We start from the raw sequence: 18,119 nt of genomic DNA on the forward strand, positions 1-18,119 counted from the left end.
ATATGTAATATGGCCTGCGTGTAATACAAACAACGTCGCTTGAAGTTGTAAGATAAAAATTTCCAGGAAGAGAGAAAAAAACGGTTTCAAGGTATGGTATGCTAAAACACGTCGGAATAAAAAATTCGTCTCGTTTGTTGCCCGGGGCGACGTTGTCTCTTCCAAAAAAGGTAATCCATATGATTCAGAGGAGCCGAGAAAGACGACACGCCGGTTTGTGCTACCGGTCACGACGAAACCGTTCCGTAATATCGTTTCCGTAATCGGCTAATTAACGGAAAACGATGATGTCTTCCAGAAGTGGATAGGTTTCTCTACCAGCGGTGGCAGCCAGCGTTTCGACGTTCAACAGGAGAGGGTCCACGTCATCGATTCTTCGCGCTCGGACGAACGAAGTTTTGGCCGGCTCGCTGGCTCTCGCGTGTAGAGAACGTGCAATGGCCACTACATAGGTGTATGCACACCTATATAGGAGAGACAGTGCAAGAAGTGGGCAGGAGTGAGGCTGTGAGAGCACGTCTATAAATAGGACCAAGATCGAGATGAGGCCTCCTCTGCACTTCGTGATACCTTCTATCCTTCTCCCACCATCATTCTCCATCTTGTTTCGATCCACTCTTCCTCTACCCGACGTTCTTTTTCACCGCACTTAACCATCCTTCTCCCGCCAACGTACTCGTCGTATCTCCCTCTCGTTCTTCGCGATCTCTGTCTCCTTTTCGCTCCTTTGTTTTACTCTCTTTCTCGATGGCGCCGTCCTCGTCTCGACGCGAGCTGTTTCCCGCTTTCTCTTTCGATCTTTCCATTTCGCTTCTACACCGAGCCATCAGATGGCTACATCTCGTTCTCGTCCCGTCTCCGTCTCGCTCCATAACTCCTAAACCATTTCTCCTTCTCCTTCCCTTCCCGGCACTAGACATCCCTCCCACTAACGACTGACAAGCACGACGATGCGCTCCTCGCACGACACATAAGGATCGCGTATACGCTGGCGCGCGTGCAGCCGAGCAAAAAAATTGTCGTAAAATATAGTTCCTCCGTGGATATGCAAGCTCCGGACCGGGCCCTCGAAGAAGAAAAATGCATGTTGGGTCGCGCGACCGGCCGGACGATCGAACGATGGGATGAGTCAGGTAACGTCGACTCGCAGCTCCGCGGTTCACCGTAGGTGTTGTTGAAATTTGATTCCCCGCCGCGACACTGCACCGACGCGACTTCCGATCATGCGCGCCAGCTTCATCCCCCTTACCACTCACCGTGTCTTCCTACATCTATTCATATCTCGATAAAACGTTCGAGCATTTTATATACTCGGATAATTTTTCCACGCTGTATTTCTCGATTTCTTTTCTCCTCGTTTCTCTTTATTATTTTCTGATTTATTTCGTTTAGGTTAGGAACGAGATAAAAGGAACGAGATATGAAATATGCGATAGGAGAGCAGACACAGGATACGTCGATTTTCCTTAGCCGAGCCAGAGAAAAAGACAGGCAAAACGCGATCACCGAGAAATCCAGCGTATTTATCTTCGTCCATCTTTTTCTTTCTTTTCTTTTTTTTCTAATTTCCAGGCCAGCGTCCAGGTTCTCCTCGGCGGACGAGTGGCGCATCGACGCGGCAAAACGAGCATTCCGCTTTCATTCGCGCCGCGCAACGATACCCAGTGTGTGTCGCATCGATCTTATAAACCAGCATCAAACGGAGGGCAGCCGAATGAGCGGAGCCGGCCAGCCAGTCAGCCACACCCCGACGCGATTAAACCTGTTGCTGCTTCGCTCGTGGCTCGACTCCATAGACGCGTACTTACACGTAGGTGTCTGGTTGCGAGTATATGCGAAGATCGGTGTGAAACTTTTCAAAATCGGTCACGGATGCTCTGTAAGTGAGTCGATATCTCGTGACGAGTTTGCGGTCGACGAGTTTCAGGAGACAATTTCTCAATGGGCTCTCGAAGATCAATAAAAGGACTGAGAAACAAAAATATGTACAACGCCTGAAATAATTGAGGGATCGATACCGGGAATGATTCTATCACGGCCAAGTACATGGAAAGAAGATTTATAACGTTGATAGGTTGACACGTTCAGAAAAGCTTGATAAATTCATATGAAAAAGGCCAATTAACTGGCCGCGCTCAGGTTATCGGTTTTCTAGATGAAATAATTTATTTGAAGAAATATTTATGTGCTCCTGATCAACAAATCAGAGCAACTCTCTAATCTTTTACGTGTCTTCTATAAATTACATCATATCTACGATTCTAAGGACAGAGAAATCTACGTAACTGAAATTGATTTAGCTTAAAGAATACATTGTCTTTCAATTGCACGATTATACAAATTTCCGACTAAGGGATGATCCGGTCAATAGGTTAATATGATGATTAAGATAAAAAAAAATACAGACGCGAGGAAAGGTTGTAAAAATGGAAATTACATGGGGAACGTCGTTCTAATTGTTTCCAAGAGCGTATACTTTGTTAAAATATTAGCAGACGATGACTGAAGAAAATTAGTGACGACGTTAGATAGAGTTTCAATACAAACAAATGGAAGAATAGCACCATCGATCGGACGAGACAAAAAGAAAAACAATGCACGTGTAAGAAAAATCGAAGATATAAAAAGCCCAAGGAGAGACTCCCTGTTCCTCGCTGCATTTCTACCACCCCTCCGATCCATATCGCTTACCTTTGACTTACGGTTTTTGCCACTCTCGCGTTATCCGACGAGATCGATGCAAGAACAGCATATAACGAGCTGGTGAGGGTCTCGAATTTCGCGTCTCTGGTAACAGTATGACGCAATTCGGTAAGCCGGCCGCGAGGGGTGAAACGGCTGTTAGGTGGGCTGGTCAGAAGGACAGAAATTAGGGGGTAAGTTTCTCGTAATAGAACACAACGACACTATCGGTACTTTTAACCTGTCAAGCGAGTCGTATGTGGAACAAAATCTTCTACAGCCACGAAATTAGAAATTCATTGATACGAATCAACCGATCGATGCTTTTTTTTATTTTCTAACGTATGTTGATATTTAAATATTAAACTCGTTACCTCTGATTAAAACATTCTACGAATCGTGCCGTCTTTAAGCTCTCCGTAAATACACAATCATCCGCAGTCCAGCTATGATTTCAGATCATCTTCAGAACAAAACCCAAACGAGTGAGCACCTATTTCTTTCATTAAAGAAACTCGTTCGGCCCGTCGTACTTTCACCAATTACATTTCTCGCGTATGCGCCCGCATACCGTGGCTACAAAAGCAATTCGTAGCACACAGTTGTATTTATTACAGCATTTACATACCAATCGATTAGCCTTAAGTACGTGAAATTTCCTATCATTTGCCAATACCTAAACGAAACTAATCGACGCTATGAAAATGAAACGTACAACCTCGTCCCATGAAAGTACTGCTAACTGATAGAAAATTTGATATACTCGGAACTAATTAATTAACGTGTAAATGACGCAATAAGCTGTGCGGATACTTTTCACATATCCGCTATACGTCTACATGTATCAACGTTCGACATTCTCCACGAGTAAAGAATGATCGAAACCAGAGAGAGGTGCAGGGTCGCGCGTACGGCCAGCATCCGGAGAAGTCCTCGCTGGGGGTTAGGGTCACGTCAACGTAAAAGCAAGGTAGAGAGCCCGTGGAAGCGGCGTATGCGGTGCCGGCGGTGGGGAAGGGCAAAAAGGTGGAGTGAGAGAGCGAAGGGGGATTCATTGAGGAACGGCACGTGCAGAGGATGGAGCTCGCGACCGCGAGCTCGATGGAACGGTCACGGCAGGGGGTAGAGGCCGGCGGCTAGAGGGGCAACAACAGGGTTGCCTGGCGACCGTCAGCCAACGGGTTGCCCCTGGCGACTGATTGCGTCACTGCAGCGCCGTATGACGTCACGCGACGCCACTGCCCTTGACCGCTCGAGTCCGGGGAGAGCGTCCTGACGACCCTCTCCTCCCCTTTTGCCCCTCTGCCCGTCCCTTTCCTCCCCGCCCCACTCACAGCCGTCATCCTCCACCCGAGTCGAGGGAACGAAGGGGAGGTTCTGACGCCGTCGTAATCCGGAGGGGTAGAGTTATCTGTGAAAGGGAGGAAACTCTGCACCACGTACATGCACGTCGCAAGTTGATCGCGCTTCCTCTACCATCCACCACCACTTATCACGGAGGGTTGCAAAGGTGTTGTAAAAATAGTCGACTCGTACGTTCATCGTGGATATTTTAGGAATTACGTTGATCGCCGCTCCTTATTTTTATCGGCCACTATCTGCGCCGTTGTAACGTTTGATTTGTGCATTAACCAGAGCCAGAGGATGGGGTGATAATGAATAGGCTTGGGCATATTTATGTAGAAACGTATTTTTATGAAGGATGATGCAAATCGATGAGCAATTAGCTTTAAGGTCAATCGATAGGGACGATCTTGGTTTAGAATGTGTATATATATATATATATATATACATATATGTAGTATGTAGTTACGTTTCTGGTAATATTAATGTCGGCTCGTTTAATTATTTTTGGCATATTTCTTTTAATACCGTTTAACCGTATGCAACGTATTTAGATGTGGGTATATTAGAGGCGAGTAAGCGTTACAAAGGTAAGTAAAGAGGAATAAGATCTTTGCAGAGATTCGCTTCACTTAATAAATACGATACTGTACTTTGAATATATAGTACACACCCCCGCTCGATAATCTTAGGAGAGTTATATTTACTTGAAAAGTAGAAAATATCGAATGATCGTTAAAAGTTACGAAAAATATAAATAATTTAGCGTGCTGCTTTACACGACTGTGGAAACGGTTTATGTATAAGGTATTAATGTATTAACGAGTTTTAAAAATGTTCGTAAAAGAGAGTTTATAAGCTAGACGAAATATCAAAATTTCATTAAGAATGTCCTATTGATTTTTTATAAACATGTCCTATAACTTGCAAGAGGAGTATATTTTTGTATATTATACGCACTCTATGCGATGAAATTCATTGTCGTGAAAGTTTCCATTAAACGATCATAAAAATCCTCGATTTAATAACGAGATTAGTCGTATACTAACATGACATCGATTAGAGTGATTACATCGTTTCAACGATGTCATCGGCTCTTTCCGTTCCCTAAGTACATTAACGTCAATGGGATTCCGTTCCTGTGAATCGATTTTACAATGAACTCGATGCAAATAACACCTGCCACGTGCGTGCATATTTGCTTTCCGCGAGGCGGAGGTAGAAATTGGAGAGATTGAAAATTTATGGCAAATGATTTTATCTCACGATTATTTACGTCCGATAAAATCAAACCGTTCGAATCTCACCCTGGCGAATGATGGAGGCTGCGAGTCAACCACTCGATCTTCCTGTTTGCTGAATGCTGTAGCCCGTTTCGCTGACTCGATCGCGATAAATAATTTGAAGGAAAAAAAGTGTAACGCCGAACGAACGTTACGACTTAATATCGAATGCTTTATACTTCATTAAAATATTTTTATGGCCCTGCAATGCAACTATTGGAACGGGATCGCGACTCGTGGGCGGGAAACGTACGCGTGTAACTTGCTGTTTCAAGCCCACTGCACAATGAAAAGCAGAAAAAAAAGACGGTTACTATCCGACTTTCTACCATTTACGTCACAAGTGAATCTCGTGAAAGAAATCGAACGTGAGTATGTATTTCGGTTCTTGTCCAGGGCATAGGATTCAGTCATATTGTTTCAAAATCGTGAAAAAATACAAATATTAATAAAACGTTTGGAAATACGAGAACGTAAATACTTTCTATCTTTTAGTTCAGTCGCGTTATGCAGTTTCACGTGCTTTATTATTATCAGCCATTCCATGATGATATTTCACTTGCGATTGTTAAGAATATCAATTCCATATCCCAAAAAGTGACTCTTTCAAGATACGCGAGAGAGAAAGTGATTGTAATATACCTTATATTTTACAGGTAGTCAGAAGTTGTCAAGTATCTCTATGTGTGCGTACATGTTCGTGTGTTTACCGAACCTACCCAGCTGACGTCTGTTCATTCACTTTGCTCATCCATTCATAAAATGCAGTGGAGTATCGCGCATGCGCGCATTATCGCTCCTTTTTATCGCTGCAATTTTATACCTTATCGATAACCGAAACGATTGTTTCGATTTTTCAATAACATCTTCCAACGTTTTATCTGAGAATTTCGAAGGAATATGTTTATCTAGAAAAATATCACTTCCTTTTCGATCAATCTCTAGTGAAAAGTTCATTTATACGCCAATAGATAGCAGAAGTAGTTTCGGTTCCATTTAACGCGAACCGTGTATAAATTTAATTTTATTTCTCATATAAAAATACAATTGCTGATACTTTTTTCTCTTATTTTTATGGACAATCGTCTGAAATATATAGAATTATTATGAATTGTTAAAGAGTGATAAATAAAATTATCTTAAATTATCAACAGTTGATAAAAACTTTTCTATAGAAATCAATAGATAACAATTTTTTTCGATCGTTGAGGATAATTCGTTAAAAGCATAAGTGTCCGAAAATAATATACAAATTTGTTTTCCATATGTACATGTGTGTGAATTTTTAAATATTCAACACTTATAATGTTATACTTTGTCATTAACTAGGGACAGAATAGACGTGATATCAAACGGAACTTTGTGTGTCGGATTGTGAAATATCCACGCGTCAGAAAATCAGAGTGTTTTTCACACCCTCTACGATTTCTTACGGCGAACATCGAAATTATCACAAACAACTCATCAGTTATTATATTATCGACCAAGTACAGAATAGTTTTAACATTTATGACGGCGGCCTACCGATATCTTGCTGTTTTATCGATATAGTTACTAAGAATCCAGAATAGTATTTAGCAGCCAATGTATATGAACGTAAGCCCTATTATTACCCCTGATATCAGCAACCATCGAAAGGAAAGTTGCTCCTCCACGTAGACCAACCTCTCCCCTAAAGCGAAGACAGCATATAAAAAGGCCTTGTATCACTGAACCTCGCATCTTTATTTTTTCATTACGAAACCTCCTCGAATTTCCGCGATTCGAACAATATATAAATACCTTTCTTTTTGAGCTGATATTGACATTGTAACTGAACATGTAAATTGGATTTTTGATAGTATGCAATAATTCTTTTGAAAGTATATGAAATAATTCTTTTTAAAGTATTGTAGAAGTATAAAATTATACTTTCGTCTACCGTTATATGTAAAATAACCTGTTCTGTTATTTAAAATTTCATAGGAAAAATTAATTTTAATTTAAACCATTCTGACATTGAATCGATAATGTCGCATGTGATACGAAACTTGTAAGGGGCTTAGGTGACTCCCAAAACGTGAAACAAGAAGAGGCATTAAATTGTCAGATCTATCATATTGTAATCATATCGCAACTGCATGTATGTTCGATCGAGTCGCATCGTCGCGTGTCACGGTGTACTATAGTACTATCGCATCGACAAGTAACGCATGGAACGATTTCTTACTTGTCCGTAATGTTAATCGGGTTAAGCTTCTTATGATATTCGTAGTAATGTCATTAACAACAATGTGAATGCACCATGTTAATGGAAGGAATAAAATTGCTTTGTTTCTACCCAATTATTGTTCTCTTCAACATCGGGATATTGAATAGCATTGGTGGAGGTTAGTAATTAGGTTATAAATAAAAACGTTACTTGATAACGATTTGTAATTAAACAATTTTTCCTATGGCATTCTCTTATGGCACTCCTACAGGTTCTTACATCAATACAAGTATTGATCCGGATGTGTTTTTTGAAATTATATATCCACCGGAATTGGGATATACATATAAATTAAGGCCCGCGAAAGATTTTGGAGCACCATTTGTAAGTATTATAAATATTTTAGAATTGATCAAAATATTACAAATATTGCAATATATATTTACAGAATGCAAGTTTTTTGGAGGAAGGAATCCCTTTAGTTCCAAATGACCCTCCTCATGGCTGCCAAGTAGCAAAAAATGCCAAAGAATTAAAAGGTAGAATTGCATTAGTTGAGAGAGGAGACTGTAGTTTCTTTGCTAAAAGTATAATGGCTGAAGAAGCTGGGGCGAAAGCTGTAATCATAGCGGATTATCACTCATCCTCTTTTGATGGATTACTAATCAATTCTATATGGGCTGACTATTATTATATAGACATGATACGCGACGATACTATTCCTTCAACAAAGACAGTAAACATTCCTGCTGGATTTTTGCGCGGTATGAACGGCAAAATGATCCGGCAAACTCTAAAACGATTGAATCAACCATTTGCCTTAATTAATATCCCAGTAAACTTAACCTCTTTTCACGGACGCCGTTCGTTGTTTTGGTGATTATCAATAGGATTTTTCATTGATTTTCATATAATGAAACAAACGTATTGATTTACAAAGAATTAGAGTTTCAAAAGTACTAAAAAATATAGGATTACTTGTAATCAAAGTAATTATATGAACAATTTATTGTGCATTGTACTTGTAAAAATTAAGAAATGCAATCTTATACAATTTATTAATTATTTTATAAGAGATTTAGTTTCTCTCTCTAGCCACTTGAGTGCTTGAGCATTTTCTGGCCCTTGTAATAGAGGTTTTAAAGTATTCAAACATTTTGTATGATAATTATTTAGATATTGAATCTGAAAAAAGATTTACGATCAATTATCTTAAGGCGATTGATATACAGAAAATAAATCGAATCTATACCTCATTATCTGTTAATAAGGATACATCAAGTAGCTTAGTCTGTATAGGCACCAGTGTAACAGTTTCAAATGTAAGAAAGCCACGATTCTTGTGATTGTAGGGTGTGTTTGCCTTTACTACTAATTCTATATTTTCCAACCTAATGCCAAATTTCTCATCCTCATAGTATCCTGGTTCTAATAATTTTACCACATTTAATGACATTATTAGAATATACATATGTACGTGTAATGACAAACAATACTTTAACTTTGTACCATTTGATAGAAACATCCCAGGTTGTAAACCTGGATCATCAGGATATGGTTTCCAAGAAATACCAATTGGTCCTTCGTGAACATTTAGATACGAACCTATTCCATGTCCGGTACCGTGAAGATAATTAAGACTGTAATTGTACATTTAGGTATAAATAAATAATATTTTCCATTTTATAAGCAAAATAGGTATATTTACCCAACACTCCATAAATTTTCCCGAGCAAGCGTATCGAGATAATTTCCCTGTATCATTAAAGGAAAAATGGTCGATGAAAGGCGACATTGTCCTTTAAATACTCTTGTAAAACATTCGCGCTCGAAACTCGTTGGATTACCAAAGTGCAATGTTCTTGTAACATCTGTGGTACCATCTCGATATTGTGCACCAGAATCGCAAAGATAAATTTCTTTGTCTGTAATTGGCACATTTGTTTTTGGTGTTGGTAGATAATGAATTATTGCTCCATGTGGCCCAACTGAAGATATTGTAGGAAAACTGAGCCCAATAAAATGTTCCTGCTCCCTTTTGGATAACATACATTATATATGTATAATAGAGAGAACTGTAATTTTTATATCAAAGTTTTGTAATGTTGCATGCAAATTCTCTTACTGTCTAAATTTTTCAAGTTGAGTCGCTCCAGATATTTCTGTGATAGTATTTTCCTTATTCTTAACCTGATCTTCCAACCAAGCGAAGTATTTTATGAGTGCAACTGAATCTCGTATGTGCGCCGCTTTCATTCCTTCTATTTCAGTATTATTTTTTATCGCTTTCATAACGCTTATCGGGGTAATTTTTGTATGCTTTTTCGCTTCTCCACAGTCAGCATGTAAAGCATAACTAGAACCATTACTTATCCATATTTTGTCATCATTTGCATATGAACTTGCAATCTTTCTCAAAAAATCATGTATATCTCCATACGGATGATAAACTGCATTTACTTCTTCACTAATTAATTGTTGCTGAGCTTCCTCTGCAAGTTTGTTTTTATCAATGAATAAGTGTAAATCGTCTAATGTAAGAATGATATATGCAAAGAAAACAGGGTTGTAAGGTATATCAGATCCTCTTAAATTTAGAATGTATGCTACTTCGTCTAAAGCTGAGATTACAAGTACTTTCACATTGTTTTTGTTCATTACTTCTCTACACATTTTCACTTTTTTTCCTGCACTACATCCAGAAAATTGCAATGGCTGAGGTAAAACAACATTAGTTGTAGGTGCAGGTTGTTCATTACCCCAAACTTTGTCAATTAAATTTTCCTCAAGAGGCATCAAACAATGACCAGCAGCAGCTAAACTGGTATGTAATACTGCCCATTCTGTGTAACTTATTAAATTAGGATCAGCCCCAATAGTAGACTTGGGAGGTAGATTAGAAATTAACCATGCAGCTCTGGTTGGAGTATCTAATAAACCTTCTTTCATTAAAGTCCATGCCTCTGGTGGATCGAATTCTGCTAAAGCTTGCATATAGTATCTTCCATCAGTCCACAGTATAGCTTTATTTTGTGTAATAATTGCAGTTCCAAAAGAACCAGTGAAACCACTTATGAAACGAATCCTTTTATCATACTCTCTTAAATATTCTGATTGATGTGCATCATCTGAACTTACAACTAAGGCTTGAATACCTTTCCCTTTAAGACCACCTATTTGAACAGCTTCCATTAATTTTCGAAGCTTAGCTAATTTAGTAACACCACTTCTTTGTGCCATATTGATGTTTATAGTATAACTAGTCTTTATCAATATATGATGTACTGAAACAAAATAATATTATTTAATTAATATAAATGTAAATCTCTTAAATTATTATGTGTGTATTTAAATTAATATGATGCAATTAAAAATAAAATTTAATATACTTACGACTGGTATATGTATTGTATACACGGTGAATATTACTTAATTTGTCCCATGTATTTCGAATAATAACAATGTCACCTTGTCTTATCGTAACAAGATAATCTTATCAAACATTTTACAAAAATATCAAACAATTGTATTCTTATTCCTTATTATGAATATAAAATATAAATTGAATATTGCATATATCGATGTTTCAAGTTTGAAAGTATGACGTTTTAAGTATCGACTATTGTGTTTAGTACGAGGTTAGAAACGATATGATTCCTTTCAGGATTCAGTAAAGTACAAAAATAAATATTTGTCGGTAAACAATACCGATTTAATACATAATTCTTTTACTCCTATCTTTAGAATAAATTTAACATTTGTTATTCTTATAATTTAAAATAAAACTGTATTAGATATCGTAAATTTTGTGGTGTTATCGTAACAATAACTTACTTGATAATTCATAAAGTAAAATTTCCATTATTATCAGCTTATCAGTATATAGTCTAATGATCAAAAATTAAAAAGTCATTTTCTCCAATTTTTATAATTTCAGTAATAATTCATTGGAATACATATGCATTAAGATGTTAAATTAAAAAAATGTATAGAAAACATATGACTACTTGTTTATATTAATTGAAAAAGTTGTTAGCTTATAAAAGAACAGTATTATATTTATATACAAAATATAACATCACAACAATGTAAGTATATTTGCATGTTTATGTGTTAATATTACAATTTAATGCAAACTTGTGATCTTTTCTAGCATGTTGTATCTAACAAGGTATTGCATATCAACAATAACAAGAAACGGTATAACAAAATTTCTACCAATTAAACAAAATCTATATACATATACTCCAAAATCAGCAGTTACAAATTCAACCCTTACTCTTATAAGAAGGAATGTCATTTTGCATAAGGTGCTACATATTAATTTTATAAATTTAACGTACAAATAATAATAATAATAATATAACTTTAAGTAATTTTTGTGCGATATTATCATAGGATTTACTTAAAAATGGTGGCATCATAGCAAAAGGTTTCTCAACAAAATCAGCTGAAAAATCAAATAAAACTGTAGGCAAATGGCTCTTAACTTGCAGTGGCATGGTTTTTGTAGCTGTTGTTCTAGGTATAATCTTTTACTGTTTTTTTTACTACTGTGCTTGTACTATTATAAAAGCAATTGTAGATAAGACGTATGGAAAATAGTTTTAATAATAGTTATAAAAAAATACTTTTAAAAGTATACTATTTATAATAGCAAATTAATATATATGTGTAATATACCAATATATGAATATATAAACCTTTATAAAGTATGATATGTAAATAAAGAAATTGAAAGAAAAAACCATAATTACTCGTCCTTCCTTATTTTTATGCAGGGGGTATAACAAGACTTACAGAGTCAGGTTTATCTATGGTTACTTGGAAATTACTTGGTGAAAAAATGCCTACTACTGAAATTCAATGGCATGCAGAATTTGAACGTTACAAACAATTTCCTGAATATAAAATGTAAGATCTTTATAGTATAAAATAATTGTATAATACATCAAACTATATATATTTTATACAAATTTCTTTATAGCAATAATCAAAATATGACGTTGGAGGAATTTAAACGTATTTGGTGGATGGAATATTTACATAGAATGTGGGGACGTTTGATAGGTGCTGTATTCATAATTCCAGCAACTTATTTCTGGACGAAAGGTATGCTAACACCAGGCATGAAGATCAGGGTAGCTGTTTTGGGTTCGTTAATTGGCTTACAAGGACTTATGGGTTGGTACATGGTTAAATCGGGCTTGGAAGATCGTTTCGTGGAACCATCAGATGTACCACGCGTCTCACAATATCGCTTGGCTGCTCATTTAGGAATGGCATTTATTATATATACAGGATTTTTGTACAATGCTCTAGATTATTTAGTTCCTGCTCAGAAATTAAATCTTGATCATTCAAATGTTGATATTAGTAATCTGAAGTCGAAGCTAAGGAGATTCAGAATGTTAGTTCACTCGACAAAGGGACTGGTCTTTTTTACTGCTTTGTCGGGAGCTTTCGTTGCAGGGATGGATGCAGGTCTTATTTATAATACATTTCCGAAAATGGCAAATAAGTGGATACCGGATGATGTATTCACGTTATCACCTCTACTAAAAAATTTTACGGAAAATCCAACTACTGTACAATTCGATCATAGAATATTGGTATGTTTTGGGCATAATAGCCAAATTAATATACGGTACTATAAATTTTCTCTTTTTTTACAGGGTATCACAACTTTATCATTAATAACTTACATTGCAATTGCATCTCGTAAATATAAACTTCCTGGTAATGCAAAAAAAGCTATTGTAGCTGTGCTCTGTGCTGGCTATTTGCAAGTACTACTAGGAATTTCAACATTAGTACATCATGTGCCCTTACCATTAGCTGCATCTCATCAATCTGGCAGTCTTATTGTTTTAAGTACAATGATATGGTTGACTCATGAATTGAAATATTTAAAATATGTCTTAAAATAAATTTATAATATTATACAATATTTTATTATTTTATACAGCTTGAAAATTAACAAAAAAATACTACAATAATTTCTCAACATTATGCTTTATTTGACAATGTGTTAAGTTATAATCAATAATAATCAATATTCATGAAAATTAATTTACATGTGTTTGTTTTAAAGTAATGTATCTATTACGATGAAATTTTAAGCATTTTTATATTACTGAAAATATATTTTTAATTTCATGTTTAAAAAAAAAAACGAATAAATACCTTTTTAAAAATAATATTAAACAAGTATCTGTAACAGTTTTTGGATCGTAGTTGACAAATCTGACTACACTCGATTATATCTCTAACATGTAAATTAAAAAAATTCATTACTAACATCAACTGTCCTTCCTTATGCTTAGCATATATCAAATATTTAATGATGTTAGTACTGGCACCTAATTTCAAAAAACCAGCTTTGGTAAGTAATATTATTTTGTTCAATTAGTTTAAAAAATGTGTAAACCCTGCTTAATCAATAATTGCTATCTAATTGTAATAATAATTTTCATTAACATTCCAAAGTTTCTTTTTTAAATGTTTTATAACTTCTGATTAGCAATACAGTGGATTCAGCTTTATTTTTATTGGCAGTTGTTCTACCTCATCTCCAATCAGTCATTCTTTGATTTTTTGTATTTTTCACTTAAAACGTCTTATATTGGTCCAACATAGCATTATTAATATTAAGCAGTAGCAATATTTAATAGACGTTTTGAATTGCACTTTCGTTATTATAACGCTTTTTATTTACACTCGTCATATTTTCACTTTACTATATGACAATTGCGCCGCATCACATATTTCTGTTTAATATTATACAGACATGAGTATTAACGGAAAATGTATATTATCATTCATACAAATACAAATTATATCACTTAAAAAACGCAACATTTATATTAAAATCTTTATACGAACATGTGTGAAAAATATAGTTTAACTGATACTATACAAAAAATAATCTTCCTGTATTGTTTGAATATCAATCAAAATGAACTTAAAATGCAGTCTCTTGCAATATGTTGCAAATAACTCAAATCCTAGATTGCAAAACTAATATCAGTCTGACAGAATTTATTGTTCCATTGAGAATCTTATGTCTTTAGTTCCTGGTAACGAATGTCTCTCTATAAATGCGATATTATCATTCCCATTTTCGTCGCTATGAACTAAAGCCTAATTGCACATAACCAATAGAACAAATGGAACACATTCCATTTTTGACTATTTCAATTATTATACATTGGAGATAGGGCTTTAATCAATTACATGAGCTAACCGCCCTATACTTTAGTCTATTGTTAACTATCGGTCATTTGTGCTTAGGCTAAAGATCATTTAAAATAATACTTTAGACAATGTTACTGCTTTATCAAAGAAATCACATGTTGGATCAAACAAGAATTCCTTCATTGCATCATTACAGATTATTTTACAAGTTTTATTTCTTTGTATAAAGAAGTGTTAGTCCTTGAACACAATTAACACGTAAATAAAAGACTGATCTATCTGAAACTCTTAAATTTAAAACAAGTGCTCCCTTTATTTGCACTAATTTTTATAATATGTCAAGGAAATGCATAGTTAACACAAGATTTCATTTTTTTTTTATATGAACAGGGTTTTATACACTTATGTTCATATCTTTTAGTGGTTGCTTCCAGTCATTTTTTTGTCATTATAACTTGTATGCAATTACCCAATTTATAAATAAGTTACTTATAAGATTAAATATGTTTGCTTTGACACTCAAATTGAGAATAGTGGAACCAACGTATGTACCTGTATACATACATATTTAATATATTACGTATTATACATACACGCACACGCAATACTATATATTATAATTTTATGATCAATGCATATGAAAAACAAACTTTATCACTGCTGTGTTAGTACAGTCAATAAATTCACACGCATAATATGTCATTTTTTATAATTATACTTTATATCATTTTTGCTTTCTGTGTAACATGTGGGGCAGAAGTAAGAATTAGGTGCTATTAAAATTGAACTAGCAATATTGATTTTACTGTGTTGATCATTTTATCATAAGCACATATAACACAGATGTGAAAGTGATTGTGCTGATAAAATTGTATAAAAATTATACGTTCTGCACCACATGCAATTTAATTATTAGTCTTACATCTTTTCTCGTGCATTATTCAGCTATGTAGACCTTATATAATATCTTATTAGTACTTATAGGAAGGAATCGAAGATTTTAGGCCACTAATAGGCCAAACATGTACTTTTGTGAAATAATTCAAACTTATGTCTTATAGACATTCACAACACGTTTACAAAAGTTTAATGAATTCGATCAAAAGAAAAACATCATTGAACTGTATATTTCACACATTATGCAACAAAGGTTGTTAATAATCTTTTCTATTGATTTATCCTTAGAAAAATTATAGTTATTAATTATAAATCCAAAAAGCCTAGAAAATAAAATCTGTAAGAAACACAACAAAAGAATGCAATTTAATAATCAGCATATACCTTGTTCATTTTTTCACTATTGTCCATTGTATTTTTATATTCATCAATATTTCCGTAATTTTCTTATTATTATTATTGTTATTATTATAATCTTTTTTTTAAGTGTATGTTTTTATTCTTATATCATATAATTATGCAACATGGTTTAATAAGCAGCATAGAATAATTTTCTACATGTATACTTAGTTTCCCAAGTGTTACAGCACCAGCACCTTCGTTGGTAGTAACAAATTAGTATAACAACATTCCTGCTATGAGGTAAATGTTATTAATTACCAATCGTGTTTATACTTCTTTTTGTATAAGTATGTAACTTATGTTAATAAACCAATGTTAATAAAGACTCTTTAAGAGATTATTTCGGCATGTATTTAGCACTGTATTTTTCTTTTGAGCTAGTATATAAATTAATAAAAATTAAATAATCACAACCCACAATTTAAACGCAATATTATTTAATACTTATAACAATTATATATTACGAGAATTATGTTTTAAGTGCATTTTATTATAAAAAATCACTTCAAGAATTGCTGCTTTGCTCTTAATAATGACACAATATAAAATTAAAAAAGAAATATATTCTTACTTCGAATGCAGGTAAGAATGTGCTTATCAGAGAAAGATGGTTCAATATGACTTGTATATCTTGTATAATATTAGCTCAACTTGTTTTCACAGGACTGTCATCCAATTTTTCTGGATTTACAATTACTTGTATTACATAACCTGGTTGTATCTTTGCTTCTTCTATATGCATTTTATCACCTAATAACTTTCCACCAAAAAACCACCTTTGACGAGATGGTTCAAGACCTTCCTGACTCTATTTATATAAATTAAATCATAAATTAATGCAAAATAAAAAAAAGATATTAATTTATATTATTAATTCATACCTGCAATTTCTTTTTAGCAGTAGCTATAGTGTCCTTACTGTAAACAGGCAATTTAACTTCTCCTAATGTAGTTGATAATCTCAGCTTCAATGTCTGCTCAACTCCACTATCAATAGGTTCTATAATTAAGTAAACAATGTTAAAAGTTAATTGCCTTTCTGAGAACATGCTTGAATTCCTTTACAATTCTTTTATTGAATTTAATTGCATTACCTGAACAATCAGCAGGAGAATCTCTTCCACTATCTTCTTTTACAATATTAATAGGATATGATAAACAATAAATAGGGACTTGATATCTGGTTCCCAATTCATCATAACATTCTGTTAAAAAACCATTTGGCACAGAAATATTAGCTCCATCTAATATAGCCTGTGCTAATTGATAATCCTGGGCCTCTGCTGCCGTTGCCCCAGCTCTTAATGCATCCCATATTTCTTTACGTCCATCAAATGCAGGTGCAGTATCCCAAAATTCATCTCTTTTACTTCTTAGCTGTCCTTCTGTCAAAGGTACATCTGATTTCCACCTAATTGCCTCATGGCATAATGGATGATTCTTCCTTGAATTTCCTGTGTAAACAAAACATTCTTTTATAATATAAGTAATACATTTGTTTTTTTATTCAAATTAAAAAATTACACAAAAGGCATATTACAAAGCTAATAAAAAATGGAGATAGTTACATGAAAACTTTGATTTGTGTTATACAATGTAATATGTATAATGATTCCAAAGTATAACAAAGTGACAAGCAATTTTGAAATTCTTATATTTTTAGTAATAAAGTTGGAATGACAAATTTGATGATAGGGGTAATAAGTATAATGATATTTTTGGTTAACTTGTTTGACATCGTGAATCATTATAGTACATACATATAATTGTTCGTCAGTCGTTTTGTGTAAGAAATAATATGCAAATTCTAATACATAATACGCAATAAACGTTAAGTAGGAAGGTAAGGAAAAAACCAGAACTGTCTTCAAGGTTAGCTGTTGTTGATTGCAATTTTTACGCAGATAATTTCATTATAATTTTTACCTGAATTTACTCTCGTGGAATTTCCCGTACTGTTGTCGACAGAGGCATTTCTTGCCCTCGTTATGCCTATGCAGCCTCCCATCCTAGATGGCTAGTGTAACCAAACATTTCACTGAAATTTAACAACACCTCACATGCCATTTTCGTCCATCTTATCCACTAAATTATAAATCAGTACCATTAGAGGCGCTATAATC

At 34.5% G+C, this 18,119-nt stretch overlaps 4 protein-coding genes across 8 annotated transcripts; 2 read left to right on the forward strand and 2 right to left on the reverse strand.

Moving 5' to 3' along the window:
* The first annotated feature begins 7,244 nt into the window (after window positions 1-7,244).
* LOC117230791 (PRADC1-like protein) lies at window positions 7,245-8,842 on the forward strand. The gene is given in 4 exon segments (XM_033488572.1): window positions 7,245-7,577; window positions 7,579-7,678; window positions 7,772-7,884; window positions 7,949-8,842. Coding segments are annotated over 4 exon segments (789 nt in total). The 5' UTR covers window positions 7,245-7,433; the 3' UTR covers window positions 8,381-8,842.
* LOC117230786 (xaa-Pro aminopeptidase ApepP) lies at window positions 8,491-10,755 on the reverse strand. Of its 2 annotated transcripts, XM_033488560.1 has the most exons (5): window positions 9,626-10,755; window positions 9,209-9,535; window positions 9,010-9,140; window positions 8,753-8,928; window positions 8,491-8,685 (listed from the first exon to the last, which is right to left on the reverse strand). In XM_033488560.1, exons 1-5 carry the CDS (start codon window positions 10,738-10,740, stop codon window positions 8,563-8,565), a joined length of 1,872 nt encoding a protein of 623 aa, XP_033344451.1. In that variant the 5' UTR covers window positions 10,741-10,755; the 3' UTR covers window positions 8,491-8,562. The 2 variants fall into 2 exon arrangements, with proteins under 2 accessions (XP_033344451.1, XP_033344450.1); XM_033488559.1 differs by having other exon boundaries at window positions 8,753-9,140.
* Window positions 10,756-11,437: 682 nt separating this feature from the next.
* Window positions 11,438-13,465, forward strand: LOC117230788 (cytochrome c oxidase assembly protein COX15 homolog). Of its 2 annotated transcripts, XM_033488563.1 has the most exons (6): window positions 11,438-11,588; window positions 11,654-11,810; window positions 11,899-12,025; window positions 12,282-12,414; window positions 12,488-13,112; window positions 13,176-13,430. In XM_033488563.1, the coding sequence occupies exons 2-6, from the start codon at window positions 11,655-11,657 to the stop codon at window positions 13,428-13,430; spliced, it is 1,296 nt and encodes a 431-aa protein (XP_033344454.1). In that variant the 5' UTR covers window positions 11,438-11,588; window position 11,654. The 2 variants fall into 2 exon arrangements, with proteins under 2 accessions (XP_033344454.1, XP_033344453.1); XM_033488562.1 differs by lacking the exon at window positions 11,438-11,588 and having other exon boundaries at window positions 11,655-11,810; window positions 13,176-13,465.
* A 1,508-nt stretch (window positions 13,466-14,973) lies between these two features.
* On the reverse strand, window positions 14,974-18,096 carry LOC117230792 (ubiquitin domain-containing protein 1). Of its 3 annotated transcripts, none has more exons than XR_004492863.1 (5): window positions 17,923-18,096; window positions 17,091-17,450; window positions 16,878-16,996; window positions 16,568-16,804; window positions 14,974-16,229 (listed from the first exon to the last, which is right to left on the reverse strand). XR_004492863.1 is itself a non-coding variant. In XM_033488573.1 (4 exons), the coding sequence occupies exons 1-4, from the start codon at window positions 18,002-18,004 to the stop codon at window positions 16,643-16,645; spliced, it is 723 nt and encodes a 240-aa protein (XP_033344464.1). In that variant the 5' UTR covers window positions 18,005-18,096; the 3' UTR covers window positions 16,414-16,642. The 3 variants fall into 3 exon arrangements, 1 of the variants encoding a protein (XP_033344464.1); XR_004492862.1 differs by having other exon boundaries at window positions 14,974-16,373; XM_033488573.1 differs by lacking the exon at window positions 14,974-16,229 and having other exon boundaries at window positions 16,414-16,804.
* Window positions 18,097-18,119: the final 23 nt, after the last annotated feature.

This window comes from Bombus vosnesenskii, unplaced genomic scaffold (genome assembly GCF_011952255.1).
Source record: "Bombus vosnesenskii isolate JDL3184/JDL3185 unplaced genomic scaffold, Bvos_JDL3184-5_v1.1 scf7180000013267, whole genome shotgun sequence".
In the NCBI taxonomy this organism is placed as follows: domain Eukaryota; kingdom Metazoa; phylum Arthropoda; class Insecta; order Hymenoptera; family Apidae; genus Bombus; species Bombus vosnesenskii.